The sequence below is a fragment of the Aptenodytes patagonicus genome, chromosome 5 (genome assembly GCF_965638725.1).
Source record: "Aptenodytes patagonicus chromosome 5, bAptPat1.pri.cur, whole genome shotgun sequence".
Lineage (NCBI taxonomy): Eukaryota > Metazoa > Chordata > Aves > Sphenisciformes > Spheniscidae > Aptenodytes > Aptenodytes patagonicus.
In genome coordinates, this window is record NC_134953.1 from 56354975 (window position 1) to 56382016 (window position 27042).

Consider the following 27042-nt stretch of genomic DNA (forward strand, 5'->3'; position numbering starts at 1 on the left):
GCGCTCTGGTTCAGTGTCTGCTGGGACAGGTGAGGGGTTACTTACAGGACCCTTCTCTATAGCAGGGCCATTCCAGCTGTGGCCTGGAGAATGGGGAACATCAGCACACGAGCTGTGTGACACGAGGGTCTCTCGGACAACCACGTGTCAAAGCATTAACAGCTCCAGAGGTTACACCAAGTCCTTGCATTTCCCCCCGAAACCTACCAATAGCTGTGATTGATAATGGTGTAGCCTGCTCCCACGATGAGACTTCAGGAATACATGGCAAGACTCCAAGCAATCATAAGGGCAGTCCCATGGAGAGGATACTGCAATGTGAGAAGGTGAGAAGGGGTAGCGGTGACAAAGTTCACACACACGCTTCTTTGCCAGCCTCAGGTGGCGAAAATGCTGTTTGCCACAGTCCCTGAGGGAGCAGTGCAGAAGTTAATGCTGTTCCCCAGTGGGTCCCTCTCTTCGTGCTGAGCTGCAATCTCTCCGTCAGTGGCCGGTTCTGTCAGTCTGTCCAGCTGCATCGCCCAGCTCACTGCCATAATCTCTGTCTTGCCCGGATTGAATTGTAGGGACCCAGCCCTCCTCCAGCCTCCCGCTTCATTCAGGCACTCGATCATTTATCAGAAGCATCATGTAGTTCTCCTGTGCATCTAACTATTAGATTATTTTTTTTGCTACACCATGACATGACATATTTGTTTGAAAAACTGAAAGCCATCTGTTCTATTATATTTCAAAATGACTACATTGCTTATTATTATCATTGCTGTTGTTTTGGGATGCATTTTTCATTGCTTAGGGAAGTGAGAAAGCAACAACACTTAGAGCCAGGCAGGGTACAAGCCAATGATGTATGCATTTCACACGCGCAGCTCGCCCAGAGTGGCTCATTCTCATCAGCTACATCACTGCTAATCCTAAAATGGGCCTCTCCTATTCCAGCTGTCTAAACTCTTTATGGGTCTTCCTATTATTTCAATTTCCCCCCTATATGATGTGGAATTTAATTTTCAGAGGCTTAAAATAGTAAACACGATGAATATTTTTTCCCCAGCTGATAGCCTGGGAATTTTCATGTGGGACTCGGATTAACGCTGATAAAGACAAACCTCAGATAAGTGTTACAATTAATAAACTCTTCTTAGGGATAGAAAGTGACTGTACTGTGAATTTCAAAACCATGTGTTGCATCTGCTGTAATTACTGTCTTTTGGAGTCCAGCAATGTCTGCAAGATAGGAGTCTGATTTAACAAGGAGTTATTGCAGTAAGGCTGTTGCTACGGCACCTTTCTCACATGCTGCAATTGTGACTGGCTTTTAATTAAGTCTGTCTGATTATCCCAATTAACTCAGCAACAGCATTAAAGAAAATAAAATACACAAGTGTTCCCTTCTGAGATGATAAAATGGTGGTTAAAGAAAGATTGTTTTATGTTGGCTTTTGCAGTCTGTTGCTATTTCTGCACTAAAGGGAACATGAACTAACTAAAGCAAGATGCGAAAACACCGTCATCCTCAAACTGGTAGCCTTTAGGGCCACAGCAGGATTTAACGGTGCTGAGACCATCCATGGTAGAGGGACAACAGTGACCTTCCCCTAACTAGTCTTTATATCTCTGTCCTTATATTGAGGGCCAAATCTTCCAAAGTAGGGTTGATAACCAGCACTTTTCTGATGACACGTCCCAGCTGTATCTCCTGACTGGATGGATTATGCACAGATCTGTGATGCAGATACTGGAGTGTGTGGGCACCTGTGCTGGCTCAGATGAGTCAGGGCTCTCTTACTGACAGTGTTACTGTTCTGGCATTTGTAGAGCATAAGAATGATGGGTTTGTTCATAACTTCTGGGCTTTGACAGTGTTCCTTGGTGACGGAAAATAGAAAGCAGCCAGATGAATGTCATCTCTATGAAGCATTTCCCACAGAGAGGACTATGGAGATGGGTAGGTCCTTTATATGCTTCTGTGTGTCAGCCAGGCAAGGGACCCTTTGTGCTCTACAGTGCTATCTTTGCATATGCCGCTGCAGCAATTGCATGGGTATTTTTGCACATGGCTCTAAACTGTCTGAAAAGTCAAGAAATATACTCCAGAGACTGGAAATTCAGCTTGCTTAGAAAATGTTCCACAAAGCGGGTTAGCTGCTTTAGGAAACACATTGCAGGGGTAGGTTTTGGGTTTGGAAACTTTGGTTGGTTGGTTTTCTGGTGCTATTCTGGCATTTGAGGTCTCCATTGAACAACACGGAAGTTCCATTTCTGATGAATGGGAGCGGATTTTGGAACCTGTGTAATTCTCTGGTGTTACAGGAGGCCTTGTTTCATATTACAGCTTCATATTACTGAACCAGATACTCTGACTTTGAATTTCCTACTGGAAACAGAGTCCTGGATTTGTGCCCTGGAGTCCCTTTTCTAGTTAGCCTAGCTTAGAAAGATGGGTTTTATCACGTGCCTAAACCTGTCCTTGTCCTGGATACTTGAGAGCTTTCTTACCTGGTTTAGTGAACTAAAGCACATTCTTAAGTTCTCTACCAAGACAGGGGAAGAGGGAGGTTTGTGTGACTTTGGGCAACCGATTGACTGCAGTGAGCTTTGCCCCCTTACTGTATTCCTTACTGGTTGTGTACATAATATATCAGTGTGAGAACTGTGGATGAAATGTATTTGCAGTGCAGGGTGGAGCTAGTTTATTTCATCGCTAGTTTATTTATTGTTATTAGTGTCTCCTGGATTCTTGAATATGCTCTTGTCTTTGCACTTTATGAGCTAATGTTAGGGCCGGGAGGGGGGGGGAGGAGTTTTGGTTTCCATGTAACTATAAAGTAGCTTCTAATAATCAGCAGCATGTAACTCACATTCTGTTTAAATTTATTAATAAGATGTCATATTAAATTGTTGACTTAAGCAAGCACTATGTAATGGATATAGTCACCGTATCTTGTTAGCATTTCCACAGCTCATTTAGCCCCAGTAAAAAGAAACCATCTTTTCAGAATCCTAATGCACTTTGTTACTCATCAGTATCACTCCAACATCACTTAATCTTGCTAATGTTTTAGAGGTGCACGATAGAATTATAAGGCAATTGATAGCCAAATCAGCCAGTGGATGGCTTGAACCTTGCACAAGATATGGGCAAAAACTTATTAAAATGAGCTTTATTAAAGGTGTTTTGCTATCATTCTCAGTAACAAAGGTTTTGAGTTGCTTCTGAGGGCCTCGGAATAGTTTCAGGAGGGCCACTGGCCAGAGAAAGGTAAAGCAGTGTTATCACCCTCTTGTCAGCATTTGCAAGGTTTGCTGTGCAGTCAACAGCCTATCCTAAAACTGTTAATACAAATCTACAGTACTGCTGTAAATTCACTGCAGAGATCAACAAGCAATTCTTTAAAAGTGTCTCACTTAGTTATCTAGTATGTATAATAATCCTTGACTCAGTGATGTCTCCTGAGCATACCACTCAAGAGGAGGGACTGAATGCTATTAGTGAAACACCAAAAGAAGCAGAATGAGCAAAACATCTAAAAGATAAAAAGCATTACCATATCGATATTCATTTTACAGCATTTCACTGTAGATGCATAAACAAATACATTTACTTAAAAAAGAGGTTATTTGCTAGGGAAAAATGGTGAATTTTGGGGCTCAACAAGTGTTCACAGGTCAGAATTCTCCAAGAGGTTTGTTCAGTTTAAAAAAAAAAAAAAAAGAGGCAGAAAATGGAGTATATCTGTACGGATTTTGCTGGATGTCTATGAAATTCCTCCAAATTTGAAAACTTATCCTTTTATTTGTCTTTAATTTCATTCAAGGTTCATCCCAACTGAAAGCTAGTTCCCATGTGTCATGTCACTGTTACTATTTATCAGGTACTTGAACAGCTGTTTTCCAGAAACTTCTGACAGTAGTTTTTTCCAAAGGCAAACTGATGACTAGAAAATTAGACAGTGTCTCTTAAGCAGCATTTTTCATTAGCTATTTTAATTTGTAAGCTTTAATTAGAGTCAAAGTATTTGCCATAGTACCTGGGGCTTAATTCTGTAAAGAAAATAAACATTGTTTTAGTTTTATTAAGTACAACTCTAACGTTACAGTCAGTTCTTCCACGGTCTCCGATGGTCTAATCCGACGGGCTTCGATGGGCTCCGATCGAGTTCCATTGAAGGTGATAGAGCTTATCACATGCAAAAAATGCAGTATTTCTTGAACACTGTGTAGTCTAGAGCTCAGGGATACTCTAATGTAGTTATATACTGCTTTATAACAGAATCCTTTATAAAAGGAACCACTGAAATCACCTCCCAATCAAGTTTCTGTCCCATCATCGCATGGCACCTCCCTTCTTCCCACCAGCCTTCACCCAGCTGAAGAAGAGCCAACTCTGAGGACTCCTTGTCCCTGTGAAGGACTCCGTGTTCAGAGGGTAGTTTTTGCCAGGGTAGTTTTCCCCAACACTTTCCTAGGCATAAGTTACTCATAGCAGTGCTTACTGGAGCCTGAGATTCTTGTGGGAACAGTGTTTTTCCAAAGTGTTTTTTCAAGTGGAGTATCTCAGTGCGGTGACTGACCTCGTGTGGCAGACCGATTGAAGTAGCCAGAAGAGCAGAAGGCTTTAAAGACTGGCTGAGGAAGGAAGCACCCATGGGACTGTCAAATGTCAGTGGAGAAATCCTGTCTCTCTGCCACAGCTTGTCACCCTCGTAGAAAGGCTGGTAGGAGAAGTCAGGAGAAATCGGCCAAGGTCCGCACCCCAGCTCTCCGCAGACCAGACCACCACAGCTCCTCTTCATCAGCCAGTGCGCTGCAGCTGGCCTGGAGGGACATGCAGGGGGAGCAATCCTGCTGCTCCGGGGAAGGGCTGGTGGCCAGAGGCAGGAGAAGGATGTGGACTGTCTCACTGCCTTAAGCCACTACCGCAAGGAGCACATACCAGGACACTGCTGTGGACACCAATAAACACACTTTTCTCCCTCCCTTTCCTATGTAACTGCAGACAAGGACGAGTCTATGGAACTTAAAATGGACTGGTCATTTTCTTTCTTACCCTTTCGAGAAAGAAAAGCATTTAACACCCATTTTGTTACTACACTTTCTCACAAAGTCACTTCTCACTGAAGTCTTATTTGTCTGTATTATCCCTCTGCTATCGCTCACGGATGTGAGGGCTGCAGGACTTTGTCCTAAAGCTCTTAAATTATGCCTACCTCTTGCAGGCAATTTTGTTGAGGAAGATGTGGTGATGGGAATGAGGAGCTTGTTTAACAGTTACTTAATTGAGGTATTCCCAGTCCTCCTCTGTCAAACACCATTGTATGCCATGCTTTAGTTAAGCCTGAACTTCCCTGGGAAGACTGTGCTGTAAACTGGAACAGGGTATTGATCAGCATTAACAAGAAGAAGGTATATTTGTCATTCCCCTCTGTTGCCTGATCCTGTCCCTAGCATGGCCTCCACAAACTCTTGTGCCACATAAAGCACACAGAGATGGAGACACGTGTCTGGGAATGGGGCAGGCAGGCAGCGGGGAGCAGCCGCGGAGACAGTGCACGTGGAGTGATGCAAGTACGCCAGCAAGGGAAAGAAGAGGGTGGCTGTAGGAGCAGTATTGGTCAGGAGCTTGTCCGCTGCTCTTCACAGCTGTTGCTGTGTTCAAAGTCTTGTTTATGGGCAAAGAGGAAGCATACCTAACATATAAGCAGAGCCAAGAATTTATTGTTAGTATTTTTGTAATCTTACGATCTAGTCATTATTAGCTCAAATCTAATTGTTATGGAAAAAGAGAAGAATAATGCAGTCAAAGTTGTTATACACACACCTCTTAGTTTCGTAGCTTAGTACTGAACTTGCAGTTCCCATCAGATTCCCAAGCAGACTGAAAGCAATGCCACGAAATTCAGAGAAAGGGAAATGGAGGGGAGCTGTGATTCATCATATATCTATGAGTCAGTTTAATCGCAGAAGATATGCCGCCCTTGTATTTTTAACACAGCTCTGCTTTTTCTGTTGTGTTCACAGGGGAGACCAGAGTTCTCAGAAGTAGTCACAAAATTAGAAGAATGTCTGTGCAATATTGAGGTGAGGATCTTATTTCCACTGCGGAGCGTCTGTGCGTGTGCTGCGTGGTCAGGAGTACAAGTGGGGAGAGCAGCAGCAGCAGCTGAGGAAAGTGGTGGCTTTGGAGCCTGCAGGCTGCTTGAGCTGCTTTGTCCTGTTGCTAGCCAACACACTGTATTTTTAAGGCACATTGTCAATAGTGGTTATACGGGTGCCAGGAGGAGGAGGCAGGGACCAGATACTGCTGTGAGTGTCAGGAGCTTACTCAGAGAGGTACGCTGAAGAGAGAGCGTGACCACTGCTGTGGGGATGCACTTCGCAGCAGTCCTGGGCAGAATTTTTTACTCCCATTCACCCCATTCAAGACTGCTTGGTTTAAAAAGAAGAAAAGACAAAGTGGCCAAGACCCTTGGGAGAAAGGTAAAAAGAGAAAACGTAAGAAGGATAAATGCAAAGGCAATTCCTGCTTTGGACTGTGGCTATAACACAGGTGGATGTATCAGCCTTCAGCCTGGTGTAAGATAAGTGGCCAAACAGAAAGTAAACGATTCAGGGCTGCAACTCCTGAAATTATATTTTCTCTGTGTGTTTGTGTGTGTATGCATGTAAGAGTTTAAAAAAAAAAAAAAAGAAAAAATCAACCTCCTTTTTAAAAGGGATCGCTGTTCTTGAGATAAGGACAGACCCATAATCTATTACATTTCTTCATGCTCTGACTGCAGCTGGTTGCTCTATGCGTAGGTGGAAGCTTTTAAGTGTAAAAATAAAAGTGAAGCACTATATCACAAGAAACTGTGTCATCTCATGGGAGACCTGACTTCTATGGTACATAGGCAGCAGTGCATGCAGGAATAAATCTGGGGCAAGAGCTTACGTACAAAAAGAAAAAAAGAAAGCATTATTTAGCTGAGGAGTTAGACCTAAGCTCCACTGTGTCTAGGGCAAAACCTTGTTTGAGAGGAGTTCTAAGGAACAAGATCTCTAGCAAGTTAAGTACTGCAGCCGATGAAGGATGAAGGTGGAGACTTTTCTCCCTCCACCTCCCTCTGTTTCCTCTCTTTTTTCTTCTCCTCTCTCAGCAAATCATTTCTGCTCCTTTTAAGTATCTCTGAAGCCAGGAGTGGCAGGGACCTTTTGTGCCAGCAAGTCTAGGTCCCTGCTGCTGCAGGTACCTGTGTTGTATGGTTGGTCCATATCTATAAACACATATATTGATATGCTAGCCCTGTATTTACATTGCCCCGTCAGTCTGAATGCCTGTTCTGGGACACTCAGACAGGACCGCTGTGATTAGGCAGCACCACCGTCTTTCTAGTACAGATGGGAAAGTCTCAGCTGGCGGCTCCCACCAGGAAGGCAGCGATATCTCCCAGCTGCAGAGCGGATGCTCACAAGCCAAATAACTCATGGCTGAACTAAAGCGTATCTTCTGGAAAGCCATCCAACCCCAGCTTGAAAACCCCAGGCGATGATGAATTGACCGCTTTATTTGGCAGGCAGCATCCAGTTCTCCTCAGCTGATCAAAGTCAGGAGGCACTGCTTTTGGCACAGCCAAACTACAAAGGAAATGTGGGGGACACAACTTAAGAGAAAGAGCTGAGGAAAGACTTGTAAATATGTAATAACAGTGCCTTCTTTTTTTTTTTTTAATCCAGTTAATGTCTCCAGCCTCCAGCAACAGCAGCGGTTCTCTGTCTCCCTCCTCATCTTCGGACTGTCTCGTTGCACGAGGAGGTCCTGGCCGTAGTCACGTTGCAGCGCTACGTAGTCGGTTTGAATTGGAATATGCCTTGAATGCACGAGCTTATGCTGTCTGGTCACAGAGGTACGTACCAGTCGTCGCAGGGCCAAGGAGAGCGCTTACTCTGAAAGGGATAGAAAGATTCCTCCCCAAGACTGCATGGCTCACGTGCCTAAAACGGGAGTTCCCTGCAGCAGGGGATGTGGCTGCCTGGGAAGCCAGCGGTAGAAACACACCCTGGGGCTGATTCACTGCCGGGGCCAGGTGGGGAAAGCACTTCTGCAGTCTTGTCTTCTCCTGTAACTGCTACAGCACAGGGTGTTTGGGTTACCTGAATGCTGTGGAAGCCACCCTGCTGCCAAGACAACAGCTAAGCATTTGCATTTTTCACTATGAGTAACATAAAAATAGTAGAAAATGAAGTCCTGCCGTGTATGGGCTCTACACACAGTACCACTGCTTTATCACATGAAACAAAAGACCAATGACTGCCCATCCAAGGGGATGGAGACGAGTGGTCATTAGATGGATGTACCTTCACTACCTGCCAGCAGGTCTGGGAAGGCCAGTGTCTATATCACAACATGTTTTCAATTTGAAAAATTTCACCAAAGAACAGCTAAAAGACACATTTTTCTTTGGAAAAAAATAAAGAAAAAAGTATTCCAGTGTGCGGCATCAGTGGCAAGATGGAAAACCCAGGTTAGACATCGGGCAGCATTTCATTACCAAATGACGTGGCTGGAGGCATCAGGTGGCCCTGTGGCACAGAGCCTTACAAAGCCTCCTTCACAGTGTGGGCACTGTTCACATTTCAGAGAACTGCTCATATAGTTTCTTCTGTGAAGTAGTGCCATTTAGGGGAGCCGACTCCTGCAGGAGCTTTTTTGTGGTTGACAGACCAGTTTGTTATACTGGAGGCAGTATAAACTCTATGTATTGTCTGAAAAATAGAGAAGGCTGTGTTAGTATGTCACATCAAAACAGGAGGGCAGGATTTGCTTTGCTACTCCTCGTAAGGGGCCAGAGTTATCCGGTGAGCTCACCTCTCGCAGCAGAAATCTAAGCCCTGTAGAAATGTGATATTTGCTGACTCATATCACAAGCATGGCTTGTTATCTCTGCCAAAATACAAGGCAGACACGTCCTTCTGATTAGGAGGAATAGGGCACACTTAGGAAAACCCAGCTGAAAATCCTAGAAATAAGGAAATTTGGGAAGAAGGGTCACACTGAAATGCCATTATGATTATAATGTATGAGAAAGTTTGTTTCCTGTTACATTTATACGCATATGTCCCCTTTATGGAGTGCATAGCTTGTGTCTGACCAGGTGTCTGAAAATTATTTTCTAACATGCCTTCACCTCTATTAGATTCTTAGTATTAGTGGAGTTTATTTAACGAGAGGGAGTTTTATGGGCAGGAAGAACACCCAGTTCCCTGACCATAAGAGCCTGCGATGAAGATAAAACATGGGGAGAGACTAGTGATCCCAGAGAGCAGCTGCGGTAGAAAATGAAAGTAATTGAAGAGGTGCCATTTTTTGATGTTGTGTTTCTCAGGTCTGGATTTTAGCTTTTGGTTTTTTCATCTCGATCTCAAATTGTGATATGATTAAATGAATGAAGTGGGCTGTGCTACTGGAAGATGGTGTTGCAGTACCAGGAGAGAGCACCACCAGACTGGTGCTGTCACCTGCGCTTATTACAAACCCCAGGATGCTGTCTGGGGAGAGCAGCAGGTGAAGGTGACCACGTGACAGGGCAGGGACAGACAGACAGAAACCAGACTGTCCCAGCAGGTACAGAGGCAGGAGATACAAATGCCAAGTCCCTTTTCCTTAAGGAAGAGGAAAAGGATCTCAGCCTTACAGAGATTTGTGGGAGTCAGCATTGCTGGGGCTGTTCCTACCAAAGTACATCCTAAAAATTGCGTATCATTCAATTTATGACCATAGAAGGATAAGAACTCCCAATTTTTTTAAGACAAAGTCACATGTGGGTTCTCTATATTATTGTACCATTAAGTTAATATCTGAGGCAGTCTACTTGGGAGACCTGGTTTTGAGGGCAAATTTAGCAATCTTCCGTCTCTATCCCACGGGGAGTGAGAGTACTGTGAAAATGAAATGGTCCGCTTAATCTCTGCCAGAAGAGCGGTGCACGTAGTTTAAACTTTACCCTTTAGCACCACTTAGCAGTCAGAAACAGTAATAGCAGAGCAAGCCCTGCCTTCGTGGTACATTCCTGTTAACCGGGGTGTGGAGAGTCAGAAATACAATCAGCTAAAATGGGGAGCAGGAATAGAGGAGCAAAATGAATCAATCCTTTGCCTGTTCGGGGGCTCGTATGGAGAGGCAGAAGGCAAACCGCTGCAGACAGACACGGAAATCTTTTACAGGAATATGTAGATCAGACCTGAAATGTTCATCTGGCAAAATGTGACATCCTATAAATTGCATTGCTTTTGTCATACGCTGCTGGAGCAGGACATGGAGGTGGGCACTGAGGTCAGGCTGAAGGCAATGTCTGCTAGACTTTTATTTTCCGTAAAGGACCAGATTTTGCTGTTGAGTGTAATAGATTTGCATGAAAGGAGTAAGAAAGTGACATATCTAGGTTAGTGTAGACACGAGAGAGAGAGAGAGAGAGGGGGCACTTGCAAGTGCCCCTCTTGTCCTGTCATTCAGTGTTCCCAGTGCAGCGCTGAGGCTCGTTAGCACACCAAAATGGGCTCCTCTGTAACCCCAGTGGTTATTTAAAGGTGGATTCTTTTATCAAATGCTCTGCCGTACAAATTAACAACATTCAAATCTATAAATAGCACCCAGAAAGATTCACCCAGAGGCACAACACTCGATGAAAAGGGAATGGTTTCCACAGTTTCAGTACTTTTTCAATTATACTACACACTGAGATGATTAATGACTTCACTTCCTAACGACAATTGTTTCTTAGGGTTTCATTTTTGTAAGCGTAGGCATTTTTAGAGGGAAGGGGTCACACTGTTTTTTTCCCCAGCTGGAATATATTTCCTACACTGCCTCCTGTTTCCATCTGCTCCGACGACTTCATGTCCTACGAAACACCGCAGCGTGCAACTACATACCACGGCAGAAACGGTTCGTCTGATGAAATCTCCGTGTACCATGCATGGAGTTAAACAGCCGTGGCACTGAAGTTATTTGTTTGTTTGTTGCCCTGTAACTTTAGCATCTGTTTAGCAGATCGCTCTCCGGCATGACGGGATGCAGGAGTCTCGTAATGAATTGGATGCAATAGCAGTGCATTTTAATTGTCTGTCTGACAGGACAGCTTAACATGTCAACTCATCACCTTATAGAAGCTTTAACTATTGATTTTCTACTTTGTTACACCTTTAGCATTTCCCACAGAGTCCAAGGACAACATCTGCAAAAGAATAGTCTGTTCTTGTTTAAGTAGCTCTCAGTTAACCCAAGTCAGAAACATCTGGGGTGTCCTTTCTTTGTATCTGTGCACCATGATATTAACGTGTCTGATGGGCTTGGCAGGGGCTGCTCTTTAGCCTATACTACAGGCTGCCTCAAATAGCAAATACATGACTGCATGGTGTGGTATGTCGTAATATTCTGAAAGAATTCCCTGCCTGTGCCGAATAGAGTAATCACGCAGCAAACATGTTGCTCTGTCTGCCGTGAAACAGTTGTTGGGTGCGTGCAGGCAGAGCCTCGCTCACCAGCTGGACATACCTCTGCATGCCGCTGTCAGGAGCTCTGTGCACACCTGTCCTGCACACAGAAGTAACGTCTTGCTGAGCAGCACTTGCTGTAGGTGCCCTGGCTTGGCTGCATTGCACAGACCTCCACCACGCCGACAGCTCAGGTCCCCTTCCTCCAGTGCGTGCCAGCTCCTGTCCCGGGTGAGCGGCAGAGGGAGGAGCAGGGAGATCACCCGTCCATCCTGCTGGCTGGCAGCCCGTAAGTCCGCGGCTCTTCACAGGCAGGCCCTCAAGGGGACGGTCCCCAGCGGCAGTGCCACCCAGCATCTTCTCCCGCTCTCCACGAGCAGGTTGCAGACTGAGGCAGCAGCACCTGCAGGCAGGAGAGGGCCCTGGGGCAGCACTGCAGAGGCGGCTGGGGCTGAGGCAGGGGCTTTGAAGCTGCAGCCAGGTGGGTGAGATTTCACAGCTCAGCCTGGAACCACAAGCAGTGCCACAGGTCTGCACTGGAAAGGCACCGTCCTGAGCTGGGCACCATCCCTCCAGGCCAGCAGAAGAGATGGTTCCTGCCTTGGATCGCTCCCATGTCGGGTCTCATCCTGCGGAGACTGACACGCTCAGATCTCTGTCGCTAGGTGCTGGTCTGTAATTAGCAACAGGCAGGATTGCAGAGCTCTGCTGTGCTCTGGCTCTGGGGCTTAGGTGCAAAGCCTATGTAAGCAGCACTGCCATTGCTGAACCGAGAAGCTTTTGTGTCACGTGTGGATCAGTTCTCACTGATGTGCATACATGCATGGGTGGGATCACGGGATGCAGCATCCTGCTTTGCTTAAATCTTGCCTTAGCACAGATTTGCAAGGGAAACTTGGTCTGTTCAGGAAGCAGCTGCGGAAAATCTAGGCATTTTGATGGGCTTATTTCGTCTAGCTGAAAGACATCCTGTTCTTCTCCCCTGCTAACAGCTCTCTTTCTCCAGGCTAAGCAATAGTCCTGCAGACACTCGCAGCAGACACTATCACCTGTGTGGTTTCTCTCCACCTTTCACGCTAGTGTACTTTCTGCTGGGCAGCCGTCCTTTTGGATCGATGACAAGTGCCTGGTCCCTTACAAACCACCTTTTCTCACAGAACAGAGGACAAGAAGAGAAAAGCCAAGTTATCCCTTACACAAAAGTTTTAAATTTGTTGTCAAGGGAAAGTTTACTCTTTCCAAGCTTTTTTCAGGTTCTTTCCAAGCAGCTATTTCTTCCCCTTCCAGACTTAATGCCTAGAGAGGCTGCTGAACAATTTACTGCAGATGGTTTCAGCTCTTCTGGTTAGTTAACATAAACCGTTACCCAACTGACAAGAAATTTAAAGAAAAAACATATAGCAAAGTGACTGACTGAATGGGGTTCAGTTAGCTGTTCTGCGAATAATCAGATTTCAAGATTTTCTGCCCTCTCCTGAAGTCAGGGTCACGGCAGAGTGAGTGTGTTATTTATCACAGATTTGTATTGTAGTTCTCCTCCCGACAGCTGTTCGTTAGCAGCAATTCTCTCCTTTTTTTTTTTCTTTTTATGTTTACAAAAACAGAGGATTCCTGTCTGCTGTTTTTGCTCTGAGCTGCTCCAAAGGCAAAGAGGCCAAATAACTCACTTAAAAGTTTCTCCTTTCTGCGGAAATCCTTGCGTAGGACAGACCATGGCTGTGGTTCCTCTGTAGCGCCAGGCAGGCATCCCTGGCACAGCTGGCACTGCCAGCCTCCTGTTCGGCAGCACGGCTGGCCTCAGGCCCATCTGTCTTGGCTAACAGTCAGGAGTTACTCTGTGAATGCTGCGTTAAGAAATCAAGCAAAGTGTATGTTTTATTTCTTCCCCTGGAGACCTCCTGGTTCTTCCCACAGCCTGCAGATGCTGCACTAGCTTTCTGCAGTCCTTTCAGATGCAGATTTGCCAGCCAGTCATTCACGGGCTTTTTGCTTCAGCCTCTGACTGGGCAGTGTTTTCCCAAAATAGACCTCCTTATTGTTTTCCTCTGCCCAGCTTCTTGTCCTTAATTATGAATGAGCTTCAATAATGCAAGTGATATAGTATATGTATATACATTCCATACCGTTGCGGGTCAGCCTTCAAAGTGCTTTCCATTCCCAGGCAAGCAAGCAAGGGATTGGAGGAGAAGGCGGCTGTGCTGACAGCAGGCCGAGCAGCTGGGCGGGTGGGTGGGTGGGTGGTGCAGGAGCTGTGCGGCGCAGAGGAGGAACAGCTCTTTGGGATGGCAGGGAGCAGAGTGGGGAAAGAGGTGAATGGTCCAGCAAGAGGGAAGTCAGAAGCAGCACAGAGAAGGATGGGATGGTGAAAAGGTGGGTAGAAACAATATTCCTGAGGTACCGGCTGAACTGGGGTGAGCTTTCCCTGCTCCTTCAGGTTACACCTGGTCCTCATTAAACTCTACCTACAGCCTGCCAGGCAGCTGCCTCGCCTCCTCCCGTGGGGCACGGTGCCTCTCCAGGCATCGACAACCAGTGTCACTATAGGGAACCCGCATCCGTCCATCCTTCTTAAAGATGTGTCTTAAAGAAGCTGGGAAAGCCAGAGCTGCAGGACCTGCCCTGAGCCTCCCAGCACTTGCATCAATTGTAGAGTAATAGTTGTCTACAGGGTAGAAAAGCAGACAAGCCCCAAGGAAACCTGAAACAACCAGCCTGCGTCCTGCCGTTGCCAGCTGGTGTCAACGTTTCACGTTCTGCCACTTGGACGATTCACTGAGTCGCCCTTTCCGTTTCATGACCTCACGATTTAGAGGTTGAAAAGCTAGATTGATCAGTTTTGCCAGCAAAAATATTTGAAGAGTAAGTTAAGCTGATGTGACGTTACTTTGCAGTTAGTGGAAGTCGGCAAACCTAATCCTATTATCCTGTCAAAACTGCCCAAAGAGATCACCAGAAAGAGTATCTTAATGACTCCTCGATAGAAGCCAGAAGCCACGAATACACTGTTAAGTTTAGATAGTCTAGTGGTGACAGACCTTTGCTTTTTTTATATATTGTGAGATAAATAATAACCACAGCGTCTAATTAAGTTGATATGAAGTTCTGTTTAGTACTGTGCCTTCTGCCTGCACCGTGAAGTGTCAAAGCCCGAGAACTGTGGCTGATGATGGTATTTTCAATTAAAAGGCTTCTCAAGGTTTACATAAGCATACTCAGTGAAGGCAGGCCAAATGAAAGAGCCTCTTTCTAAAGTATAACACTCAGGTGTTATTTTCATGGAGCTCTTAAATCCAGTAGGTCTTCTTTAGTCCCCTAATCAAGCATCAGATATGGTCAGATAGACGGGGGCTCTCCATCATACCTAAACTGTTCTGAAGCACCTCCATGCATTACTCTGCTCCCCCGTGCCATCGACTGTGTCACTGTAACCATTATCCCTTCTTTATTCTTTTGGCAGCTCCTTGGGCTAAATGAGAACGGGTTGGGCTTCTTGTTTTTGTGTGCGCTTGGTTTCTGTCTGCCTGTAATCTGAGAAGAGCTGGCAGGGGACGGTGCTGTACGTGATACCTCCTTAGGGTCAGGGATAAACAACCTGTTGGCAGAACAGCAGTTTTGGTCAATGACTGGAAGATAATTCAGTGATCTTCCTTGCCAGAGAAACTTATTTGCAGGAATCTGTTAGCAGTGATGCATAAAATACATTACAATGATCCTGGACTGATGCCTAGAATTGCTTCCAAAGTAGCAACATACAAACAGTTGTGACACCCCAGACAGTGTATTTGAGGGAAGTTACTCTGAGAACGAATGAAATGTGAGCGTGCGTGTGATTCATGTTCTTGCTTCATAACGTTTTTCTTGCTTTTTGTTTACTGCAAATGACAGTGGCTGGGCATCAGGCTGATGTATTTCATGTTACTGTCTTTTACTTCCAACTCTGTAGAAAAAGATCTCATGGTCTGGAGATGTGACTTTATCGGTCTTACGTAAACTGACACCTATCTAATTTGCAGCACTGGGCAACACCCTTCTCAGGGTCTGTCTTTGGATGACATGAGAAGAAACTTCCAGTATCCACCAATCGACAAAAATGGTGAGTTAATGTAGAATACTCCTCTGAGCATCTTGGTGTGGTTAACCAGGGCAGAGCTACAGTCTCCTGAGGTACCAGAAAGTCTCATGAGAAAACTAACGTACAGTGGAGGCTGCTGGTTACAGTCAGCCAGAGCTGGCGAGGCCTCACCCTGTGCTGCTTGCAGCTCGTGGCTGTTTTCACTGCATGCGCGCCCCAAGCACTTCAGAGCTGGGATGGTCCTTTCTGTCTACATGCATGGATCTCTGAATAAGGAGAAGATGTGGCATTATATCCTCAAGGCTGCTTCTGCAAAAAGTGGGCAAGACAGTCCTATTTCTGGAGTACCACGGGAGCATAAAATGACACAACATATTCTTTTCACTATTCGCACTCCTCTCTCAGAGGGCATCCCGTCGTTCTGCTCCCCTCCAGAACAGAGATGCCCTGACTGCTTCTTCCTCTTGCCTTCCTGGCTTTCTGTCCTACCACATTCGAGTGTGTGTTCATGCATTGCCACACAAACAGCTGTCCAGCATTTCCTAGCCCCTGCGTTTGCAATCATCCCCAGTAAACCTCTCTTGCTAAACAGCCTTTGCTCTGGTCTTGTCTTGCAGGCAGCTCCTTGGGAGTCTGTTTCTCGCCCACCCTTTCTAAACGGCTCATAAACTCATTGCCTGGTTCTTTACAGTTTCCCAAGAATAGAATGGTTATCAGCTTAGAGCAGTTTTTAGCCCAGCAGCATAATGTATAAATAAATCCTTAAAATAAAGAGCATATGAAAATGTAGTTGGCATTAGGGTGGTATCAAGCAGACTGGATTCAGACATCGTGGGTAAATCTTTCTCTCTTGGTGTGGATCTGAAGGTCAGACTCTTAATCACCTTCGTGCCAATCTTCGTTCACACTAGGCTCAGCTGCTGCGTCCTAGAAAGACCTGCCACTGGTGTGAAACCGCTTTCAGTACATGCTGTCGGGGTCGTACGTGTTTTATGCTCAGGTGTGAAACAACAGCACCTCCCAGCTCAGTAACTTTCTGTGCAGCAATACTGAAGAGGGACTATACCTACTGAGTGCATGATTTTGGAAAACCTCCAGCTGCTGTCCAACGGTGCTGCTCCTTCCACCAGCGCCAGCTGATCTGTTTACCTGAACATCCTAAGCTGCTCCAGGGCCATGTCAATAGGACAGCCCCGCCCCATTTCAGTGCTGACACACAGCCAGGGCCCGTCCACTGCGGCTGCTGTGTTTGCTGAGCAAATGTCAGCACAGCATCCGCAGTTACCTTTGCCTGACAACACCACCACAGACCGTGCTTCCATCATCTGCCCGGAGCCATGCAGATATTCTGGATCTTGTCACCCCCAGGACAGGTGTCCTGTCCAGGGAGCCCTGGAGACAGAGCAAAGCAAGAAGGTGTCTTCTGAAACCATTACTAGAGGGATCACCATACCAGAGCACGGCAGTACACCCGGCGACACCAAATGCAAAACCAGGCTCTGATACACTCTTACAACAGCACGACAGACCCGGCAGAGAACAAGGCTTTAGCACTGCCCGTGCCAGCCACGTCTGTTCTGAAAGCTGGGTAGAGGTTTTTTTCATCAGTACTCGTATCAGATTTTAGCATGTGATGGACAAAGGAGGCAAACAAAAATGGCAGGAGCCGTGAGGCTGACATGGCAGAGAATGACAGTGACATCCTCAGTACCAAGGAGTGGGGCTGGGCTTTGATGGACAACACAGACTTCTAAGGAATCATAGAATCATAGAATCATTGAGGTTGGAAAAGACCTCCAAGATCATCGAGTCCAACCGTCAACCCAACACCACCATGCCCACTAAACCATGTCCCTAAGCGCCTCATCTACACGTCTTTTAAATACCTCCAGGGATGGGGACTCCACCACTTCCCGGGGCAGCCTGTTCCAATGTTTCACCACTCTTTCAGTAAAGAAATTTTTCCTTACATCCAATCTAAACCTCCCCTGCCGCAACTTGAGGCCATTTCCTCTCGTCCTATCGCTTGTTACTTCAGAGAAAAGACCAACACCCACCTCGCTACAACCTCCTTTCAGGTAGTTGTAGAGAGCGATGAGGTCTCCCCTCAGCCTCCTTTTCTCCAGGCTAAACAGTCCCAGTTCCCTCAGCCGCTCCTCATAAGACTTGTTCTCCAGACCCCTCACCAGCCTCGTTGCCCTTCTCTGGACACGCTCCAGCACCTCGACGTCCTTCTTGTAGTGAGGGGCCCAAAACTGAACACAGTATTCGAGGTGCGGCCTCACCAGTGCCGAGTACAGGGGCACGATCACTTCCCTACTCCTGCTGGCCACACTAGTTCTGATACAGGCCAGGATGCCATTGGCCTTCTTGGCCGCCTGGGCACACTGCCGGCTCATGTTCAGCCGGCTGTCGACCAGCACCCCCAGGTCCTTCTCTGCTGGGCAGCTTTCCAGCCACTCTTCCCCAAGCCTGTAGCGCTGCATGGGGTTGTTGTGGCCAAAGTGCAGGACCCGGCACTTGGCCTTGTTGAATCTCATACGGTTGGCCTGGGCCCATCGATCCAGCCTGTCCAGGTCCCTCTGCAGAGCCTTCCTACCCTCGAGCAGATCAACGCTCCCGCCCAACTTGGTGTCGTCTGCAAACTTAGTGAGGGTGCACTCAATCCCCTCATCCAGATCATCAATAAAGATATTAAACAAGACCAGCCCCAGTACTGAGCCCTGGGGAACACCGCTCGTGACAGGCCGCCAACTGGATGTAACTCCATTCACCACAACTCTCTGGGCCCGGCCGTCCAGCCAGTTTTTGACCCAGCGCAGAGTCCACCTGTCTAAGCCGTGAGCCGCCAGCTTCTCTAGGAGAATGCTGTGGGAGACGGTGTCAAAGGCCTTGCTGAAGTCCAGGTAGACCACATCCACAGCCTTTCCCTCGTCCACTAGGCGGGTCACCTGGTCATAGAAGGAGATCAGGTTGGTCAGGCAGGACCTGCCTTTCATGAATCCGTGCTGGCTAGGCCGGATCCCCTGGTTGTCCTGCTCATGCCTTGTGAGCGCCCTCAAGATGAACCGCTCCATAATCTTCCCCGGCACCGAGGTCAGGCTGACAGGCCTGTAGTTCCCCGGATCCTCCTTCCGGCCCTTCTTGTGGATGGGCGTCACATTGGCAAGCCTCCAGTCTTCCGGGACCTCCCCCGTTAACCAGGACTGCTGATAAATGATGGAGAGCGGCTTGGCGAGCACCTCCGCCAGCTCCCTCAGCACTCTCGGGTGGATCCCATCCGGCCCCATAGACTTGTGAGTGTCCAGGTGGCATAGCAGGTCATTGACTGCTTCCTCTTGGATTATGGGGGGTTCATCCTGCTCGCCGTCCCCGTCTTCCAGCTCGGGGGGCCGAGTACCCTGAGGATAACTGGTCTGCCTGTTAAAGACTGAGGCAAAGAAGGCATTGAGTACCTCAGCCTTTTCCTCATCCTCGGTGGCAACGTTCCCCCCCGCATCCAATAAGGGATGGAGATTCTCCTTAGCTCTCTTCTTGTCATTAATCTATTTGTAAAAACTTTTTTTGTTGTCTTTAACGACAGCGGCCAGATTGCGTTCTAGCTGGGCTTTTGCCTTTCTCATTTCCTCTCTGCACGACCTAACGAGATCCCTGTACTCTTCCTGAGTCGCCTGCCCCTTCTTCCACAAGCGGTAAACTCTCCTTTTTTTCCTGAGTCCCAGCAAGAGCTCCCCGTTCAGCCAGGCCGGTCGTCTTCCCCGCCTGTTCTTCTTACGGCGTACAGGGACAGCCTGCTCCTGCGCCTTTAAGACTTCCTTCTTGAAGATTGTCCAGCCTTCCTGGACCCGTTTGCCCTTCAGGACCGTCTCCCATGGGACTCTCTCAACCAACGTCCTGAACAGGCCAAAGTCCGCCCTCCGGAAGTCCATGGTTGTGGTTTTGCTGCCCCCCCTCCTTACTTCACCAAGAAGCGAGAATTCTATCATTTCATGGTCGCTAAGCCCAAGACGGCCTCCGACCACCACATCTCCCACCAGTCCTTCTCTGTTTGTAAACAGCAGGTCGAGCGAGGCACCTCCCCTGGTAGGCTCACTTACGAGCTGTGTCAGGAAGTTGTCTTCCACACACTCCAGGAACCTCCTAGACTGCTTCCTCTCTGCCGTGTTGTATTTCCAGCAGATGTCCGGGAAGTTGAAGTCCCCCACGAGAACAAGGGCTAGCGATTGAGAGACTTCTGCCAGCCGCTTATAGAACGCTTCATCCGCCCCTTCATCCTGGTTGGGTGGTCTATAACAGACTCCCAGCAGGATATCTGCCTCGTTGGCCTTCCCCCTCATCCTTACCCATAGACACTCAACCGTACCATCATCACAATCGTTGAGCTCTATACAATCAAAACACTCCCTAACATACAGGGCCACCCCACCGCCTCTCCTTCCTCGCCTGTCCCTTCTGAAGAGTCTATAGCCATCCATTGCAGCACTCCAGTCATGAGAGTCACCCCACCATGTTTCTGTGATGGCGACTAAGTCATATCTCTCCCGCTGCACAATGGCTTCCAGCTCCTCCTGCTTGCCGCCCATGCTGCGTGCATTGGTGTAGATGCACTTGAGCTGGGCTATCGATTTCGCCCCCGGCATCGGCACGCCACCCCTCGGCTCATCTCTAGCGAGCCTGGTTTTATCCCCTTCCCCCTTCGAACCTAGTTTAAAGCCCTCTCAATGAGCCCTGCCAATTCATGAGCCATGATCCTTTTTCCCTTGTGAGACAGCTGGACTCCGTCTGTCACCAGCAGGCCCGGTGCCATGTAAACCTCCCCATGATCAAAAAAGCCAAAATTCCTCCGATGGCACCAGCCCCTGAGCCACGCGTTGATCAGGTGTGTTTTCCTGCTCCTTTCAGTATCCTTCCCTGCCACTGTAGGGATAGAGGAAAACACTACCTGTGCTCCCGATCCTTGAACCAGTCGCCCCAGTGCCCTGAAGTCCCTTTTGATCGCTGCAGGACTTCTCTCTGCAACCTCATCACTGCCAGCCTGTATAACCAGCAGCGGGTAGTAATCAGAAGGCCGTACCAGCCCAGGGAGCTTCCTAGTGATGTCTCTGACCCGGGCCCCAGGGAGGCAGCAGACTTCCCTGTGGGACGGGTCCGGTCGGCATATCGGGCCCTCTGTTCCCCTCAGAAGGGAATCGCCTATGACAATTACCCTCCTTTTTTTCTTAGCAGCGGCAGTCATAATGCGTGGGGCTGACTGCCTCACCCTAGGCGACCCCCCGGATGGACCTTCGTCTACATCCTCGCTTGCCTGGCCCTCAAGTTCCAGGGCTCCATATCTGTTGTGTAAAGGCAACCGGGAAGGTGAGGGAGGCCGGGCGGGGGTTTGCCTGGCACGCCGAGCAGGGACCCGTTTCCATCCCCCCCCGTCGCTTAGGTCCCCTCTTTCTACCTGGTGGCAAGAAGGCAGGGGATCCTCTGCTTCTCGCGGAGCCTCCTTCTGCTGCCTCTGCCTCAGGGACGATAGGGTGCAGCTCCACCAATCTATCTCCCTCTCACACTCCCGGATACTCCTCAACCTTTCCACCTCCTCCTTCAGCTCTGCCACCAGGCCGAGCAGATCATCCACCTGGTCACACCGCACACAGGTGGTGTCTCTGCCGCCCTCCGGTAGAGCTGACAGGCTCAGGCACTCCCTGCAGCCAGAGACCTGGACAGCTGTATGCTTGCGTGTGAGCTCCGTCTGGGTCGCCACATTCCTTCTGGCGACGGCTTTCGGCCGAGTGGAAACCATAGCCGGTCCTCTTCTCGGAAGCCTACGATAACCAGTTGAGTTGGCCTCTGGAGCCGGGAGCGGGGCTGTGCCTTGCCCGCTCGCCTTCCCTGCACGCCCTGCCCGTGCAAACTGCCGCGCAAACTGCCGCGCCACGTCCTGTTTGCCCGCCCTGTTCGCCGCGCTCCGGGTCGCTCGCGCTCCCTGGGGCTGCTCTTCTAAGTGAGGGGGTTTGGCCGCCGCCCCTCTTGTCCCCGCCCACGCTGAGTCAGAGCTGCCGCTCGTCAGGAACGCCCTCCTCCAGCTCGGGGAATGGCGGGGCTGGGGCTCCCTCTCGCTCCCTGCGCTTTTGCTTTTCGCGGGTTTGGCCACGGTTTTGCCGCTTCAGGAAGGGTCCCCCGTCGCGATCCTCCGCTCCGGAGCCCTTCGCCTCGGTGGCTTCGCTGAAATGGCGGGTACAGTGTACAGAATACACGTGTACACCACAGTCGCTGCCACCCAGGAGTGCCCAGCGGGAAGGTGTCTCTGTGTTTGCTGTGAGCAGAGTTGTTTTGTGCTGTGTAGTCTCTGTTTCTCTGAGGCACAGCTGCTGAGTACGTACAAGGAAAACATGTTTTCCTCTATGCTTTATGTTTACATGTGTTTTTCTGTATGTTCAAATGACAACCGTGTTGAGTGGACCCATTGACTTTACAGTGTTGCCATCTTCATTCAGAGTTTGCTGCTGTCCCCTGCCCTGGGGCCTTCTCACTCCTCTCCTGGCATCTGCTCCCTTTCCTGCCACTTCCCAACCTGTTTTGTCACCAGGAGAATTCAGTGTTCTGTTCTGCCCAAAGCATATATCAGAAGCTCATCAACTCATCGTCTTTGCTGTTTTTCACTGGCCTCAGCACTCCTTCCTCTTGCACTCCTTCCTCTCCTCTGAACTGAGCACATTGGGTGAGAAAAAGAGAAAACCTGGTCATATAAATATTTACTGAGTACAAGCCTAACAGCAGCGTTGCTGTCATAACGAGTAGTGAGGTAATGACCTTCGAAACTGAAAAAAGAACAAAAACTTCGTTATTACTTGCTCTATGCGGATTCCACAGCTGCAGAGAGCAGTTCCTCGGGGCACAGCTTTCATCAGGTACCTGGCAACTGGAAAACTTGAGGAGGAAGAAAACAAGAATGAAAAAGAACGTTTAGTGAACTCCTAGAGTGAGACCATCCAGGCAAGACTGGAGAGGGTTTCTCAAGCCTGTATTAAAAAGGGACACAAGGGAATGAAGGGCTGGTGGAGAAGAGACTCTCCATGGCTGCATTTAAGCTGTGGGATTAAGGAGTGATTTCAGACTCCACTCATGAGACCTCAAGATTTATTTTCAAATATACCTGTTCCTTGAATTAGTTTCCACAGCAGGGAACCAAAGCATGCGAGTGGGAAAGGAGGTGGCCCCAGCCAGACCTCCACATTGCTGGTCAGGATACCAGGACCATGGTGCAGCACAGCTTGATCACAGCCAAGAGCTGGCCAAGCTGAGCCTTGCGCTAACTCAGGTAACAATGGAAAAAGCCAGGGTGGCACAGAGGAAAGTGAAGATCCTGGCTGCTAGACACAACAGGACTGGAAAAGCTACTTCTTGCCACATACTTCATTTCAGCAGGCTTAGGCAGCTCGAAGTTCAGTCCTGCAGTGTCACCAGGATATGTATCTCGAGGAACAGCAGAATCACTGTCCCTTGTTGCAAAGCACCCCAGCTGCTCTGGAAGCCCACCATAGCACTCTGCAGCCCAGCCACCCCTTGCTCTGACTGCATCCCATGCTTTGAGATCCTGGTAGAGTGATCAAGCCATTGCTTGATCATAGCGGCACACCAGAAGACAGAAAGCCCTGAGCCCTTTTTTATTAGAGTGCTTGGTCTAATGACTGCAAATATTTGCACTCTTTATTTATGCCACATAAACCAATTTCACTGCTGTCTCTCCCCATTCATGTCCATTTTGATCTTTTTTCTGTTTGCTTTTTGCCTAATGTTTCCATTATCCTCATTTGCACTTGCAGTCTATAAACAATAAAGAATACATTCACTGTTTTTCTTTCTCAGTAAAAGCCCCAAAAGCACCCTGCTCCCATTCCTGCAAGAGCCTTTCTGATAGTGAACAATTTTCTTCATTGAGTGTATTTGAAAATAGGAATTCTGCAAATAAACACAGCCCTGTCTTCTTCAGTGAAAGCAAAGGGCCAGCTCTTCACGGGAAGTTTCACAAATTGTGAGTTAAACAGTACATTGAAAGCAGTGAAATCACACAAGGCAGATATACAATGCCCAAAGAAAACTGTATATCCTCTAAAATTTAAGATAGGTGTAAACATGGAGTTTAACTTTGCCTTTGGCTTCTCCTTGCTCACTACAGCTCTCAGACACTGGCAGACAAGCTCATGATGCTGCTGCAACAGTCACCAAAGTTTCCCAACTGCAAAGGCCCTGGCAAGGCTTGAAGCACAAGGAAGTGCATGCACCCACTGAGTAGTTACACGACAGTGCAAGCCCAGGCTGTGGCGTAGCATAGCGTCATCCCTCTTGGCACTTGGAAAGGGCACCATCCATCTGAGAAGAGATGCACCAGTGGCAGGCAAGAAAGGACCCCTGGGAGTGAGGCAAGCCAAGCATCCTCATGGTCTTAATCCTGGCTGGTATGAAACTCACAGGCACTACAAGGAAAAGGAAAAAACGTAGGATGTGGTCGAGGGTGTTGGAAACATGAAAGCATTTATTAAAGTGAAGGTTCCCCACTGTGAGGCAGCAGTAAGGCAAATGGAAGTGATGGTGGAGCATGTGGACAGTCTCCCACCCAGCGTGAACAGTGCAAAGTATTGCCACCACGGCTGGAGAGGTCCTCAAAAGTACGTCCTGCTCTTGTAATGTGCCCCATTGCAGACCGTCGTTCCTCACATACACAGTGACGCACCGTGGCTTTGGCTTCAGCGAGGACACATGCTACCTTCACCTCACAGGACACATTCAGCACGCACAAGAACAGTCGCAGCATTAAGGCCCAGCATATTTAGGATATGAGTGAGATTCCCTTAAGGAAAGCTTTGCTGCCAGCTTTCAAAGCATAGTGTGTCATGATTAGGAGATAAACCAAGGTTGCTTATGGATTACAGCTTAGGGATGCCATGGTCAGTACTGTTGTAATTACCAGAGTCTTAATCTTGTGCAGCTGTGTGTCTTTTATGCGTGGCAACAGGAATTTGGCACACAGGAGCCTTAGCAATGTTTTCTAACCCTTCTCCCACCCCTGCGCCCCAGAAAGTTTTCATGTTCTAGTTTCTCCGCTCTCCTGTTTCCCAGGCATCTGAGTATCTCTATACAATGCCTAGTTATCAAGAAATTTGAGTTGGCTCCACTGGATTTTTAATGTTAGTACAGTAAAATAAGAAGCGTGGGAGCAGCTGACCCCTGACACCGTGTAAAGAAACAATGCCACAGTTTCTCTGGCATTGTTGGAGCACCTCATTGGAAATACAGTGCTGGCAAGAGCAGTTGCTTTCTGTTTTGCAGTGTCAAGAATTAAAGTATTTTAAAAACACTTATCAGAATGCTTATTTTGAGCCCTCCGAAGATCTAGTTGAAAGGGAAAAGGGTATTTTTTTTAATGGCAAACTTCCACTGTGCTATTAGAACATCGAGATTCATGTTTTTATGTCAGTCACCAAAGATTCTTTGTGCTTGATTACTGTGAATTCATTGCATGAATGACAGGGTCTGTTTACTTCCTATTTAAATTTTTCCTCAGCAGATGATACTGAATGGAGATTTGGAGACAGCAAAAAGGTATCAGCATGGTCTGTGCCTATTTATCTCAAAATGATATGCACATTATTTTGTTGACATTGTCACTGCAGGGAAAGGTCGGGGAGAACTGCTGCTATGTTGAGCCACACACGAACTTCTCTCTGCATCTTGCAGGCTACGTGTCGGATCCCATGAGTACCATGAGGTTTCATTCCTGCAGCAGCAGTGGCAGCTTTGAAGAAAGCAGCTGACAACATGAACCGTCCGCCTGCAGAGAGACACGCCATCAACCGGCAACAACAGTTCTCACCACATCAGCCTAACTAACTCCCAGGCATCGTGTGTTACACTGAAGATCCCTAAACTGAACAGCTTTATTTGTTGATGGCAAATGTCCCTGTCATAAGTTCTGCTCTAGCATCTTTCTCTGCTGACCCGCTCGAGGGTTAGGTTTTTTTGGTGGTGTGCATCTATTCTTTAACGAAGTGAATGTCCACAAGGAACGCTGCGCTTCCATCTTGAGCATTAACAATTTGAGGAGATGAAAGTAAAAATGCATCTGTTACAGTTTCAGAGCTCCAAGGCAAGTTGTTGTTACCTTGGACTGCACTAAGGCATGGGGCTATCAGCCCTCCCTGACCGGTAGGTGCCAGGGAGCTGCCAGCCCAGTCCCCATCAAGAAAAAGAGCAGCCTGTTACTCCCCACCACCATCCAGGCCACCGTGGAGGCAAAGTTGTTCCTGCTCCCAGCTTCTGAACCAGGTCGTTTCTTTTTTGAGTTCCCCGCAGTCCCAGTCACGTCCCGTGTCTCATTTTCATCACCATGGGCTCACGCAGGTCTCCAGCAGAGCAGCCCCATGTCTGCAGCTCTTCAGAGCCCTGATCTTTGGATGCTTTCCTGCTCGCTGAGAATAAAGAGGTATTTCTGTGGCCATCTTAATTGTACTCTTCCAGACATTTGTGTTTTCTTATCCACTTTCTTGTTTTGGTTTGAGTGATTGTTTTTCCCAAAGAGTGTAAGCTTTTGTTCAGACATTTGCTTACAAAAAGCAACACAGACACTCCAAAACAAACTTTAAACCAGAAGGAAAATATGCAAAATTGCGTCATCTTAACACAGTGCAAAGTCGCATTTTTGACTTGAAGCAAAACTGCAGCAGAGTGCCATCTAGCGCCTGCTGAGCTAGATGAGCTGAATGAGTGCCATGGCTGGGCTTTGCAACAGCAACTCTGATCACTGGAAATTAAAAAAAAAAAAAAAAAAAAAAGAGGTAGGGCAGGAGAACTTGAACTCTTCTTCTAGAAGCAATTACAGAGTTAATTATGCTGCTATTTTCTGGGGTCTTTTTTCAAATTAGCAAAATTTAGCTGCAAGCGATCCTGCTGTAATATTATTCCTTAACTGGATTCAAAGACACAACTCTCTTATCGGCTGAGTAGAAATCAGTGTTCACAATTGCTGTGTGTTGCTTTGTGGATATTATTCAGGATGTTGGTTTCTTCTGACTATGATCCCTGCACCAAGGTCTGTGATGAGGTATCGTGCAGTGCAACACACATGAACTGTAAATGTATAGTAGGCTCTACCGACTCACATCTTCCATGCACGTCATTAATTTCACAGTCCTGAAGCAATAAAAATGGGGAAGATTTCACTTAGCAAGGTTTACAGGTGTTTTGTCATTGTTTTGTTTCACTTTCTGAAAAATTCAATGGGGAAGAAAGGGAAATAAAGCTGAACATCACGTGTTGCAGATCCGCTGTCAGCCCCTGGTACCACTCAGTGGTTACTTTCTGTTCTGTTTGGTTCATGTTTCAGTTGCAGTCTCATTCACACCAACAGTCTGCTGGGCTAATGTCAACGTTAGAAGAAATACACAGAAAGGTCTTGGATGCAGCTCACTACAGGACTTGTCAGACCCTATATGAAACCCTCCAACCCCTGTATGAAG

General features: G+C 47.7%; 1 protein-coding gene across 1 annotated transcript in view; it reads left to right on the forward strand.

Moving 5' to 3' along the window:
- LOC143161189 (serine/threonine-protein kinase TNNI3K-like) overlaps positions 1 to 26040 on the forward strand; it is a 41150-nt gene extending 15110 nt beyond the window's left edge. Inside the window, exons 5-8 of the mRNA XM_076339896.1 lie at positions 6019 to 6078; positions 7714 to 7883; positions 15483 to 15562; positions 25265 to 26040. Coding sequence (XP_076196011.1) covers positions 6019 to 6078; positions 7714 to 7883; positions 15483 to 15562; positions 25265 to 25341 — 387 coding nt within the window. The 3' untranslated portion in view covers positions 25342 to 26040. The remainder of the gene's footprint in view (positions 1 to 6018; positions 6079 to 7713; positions 7884 to 15482; positions 15563 to 25264) is intronic.
- Positions 26041 to 27042: the final 1002 nt, after the last annotated feature.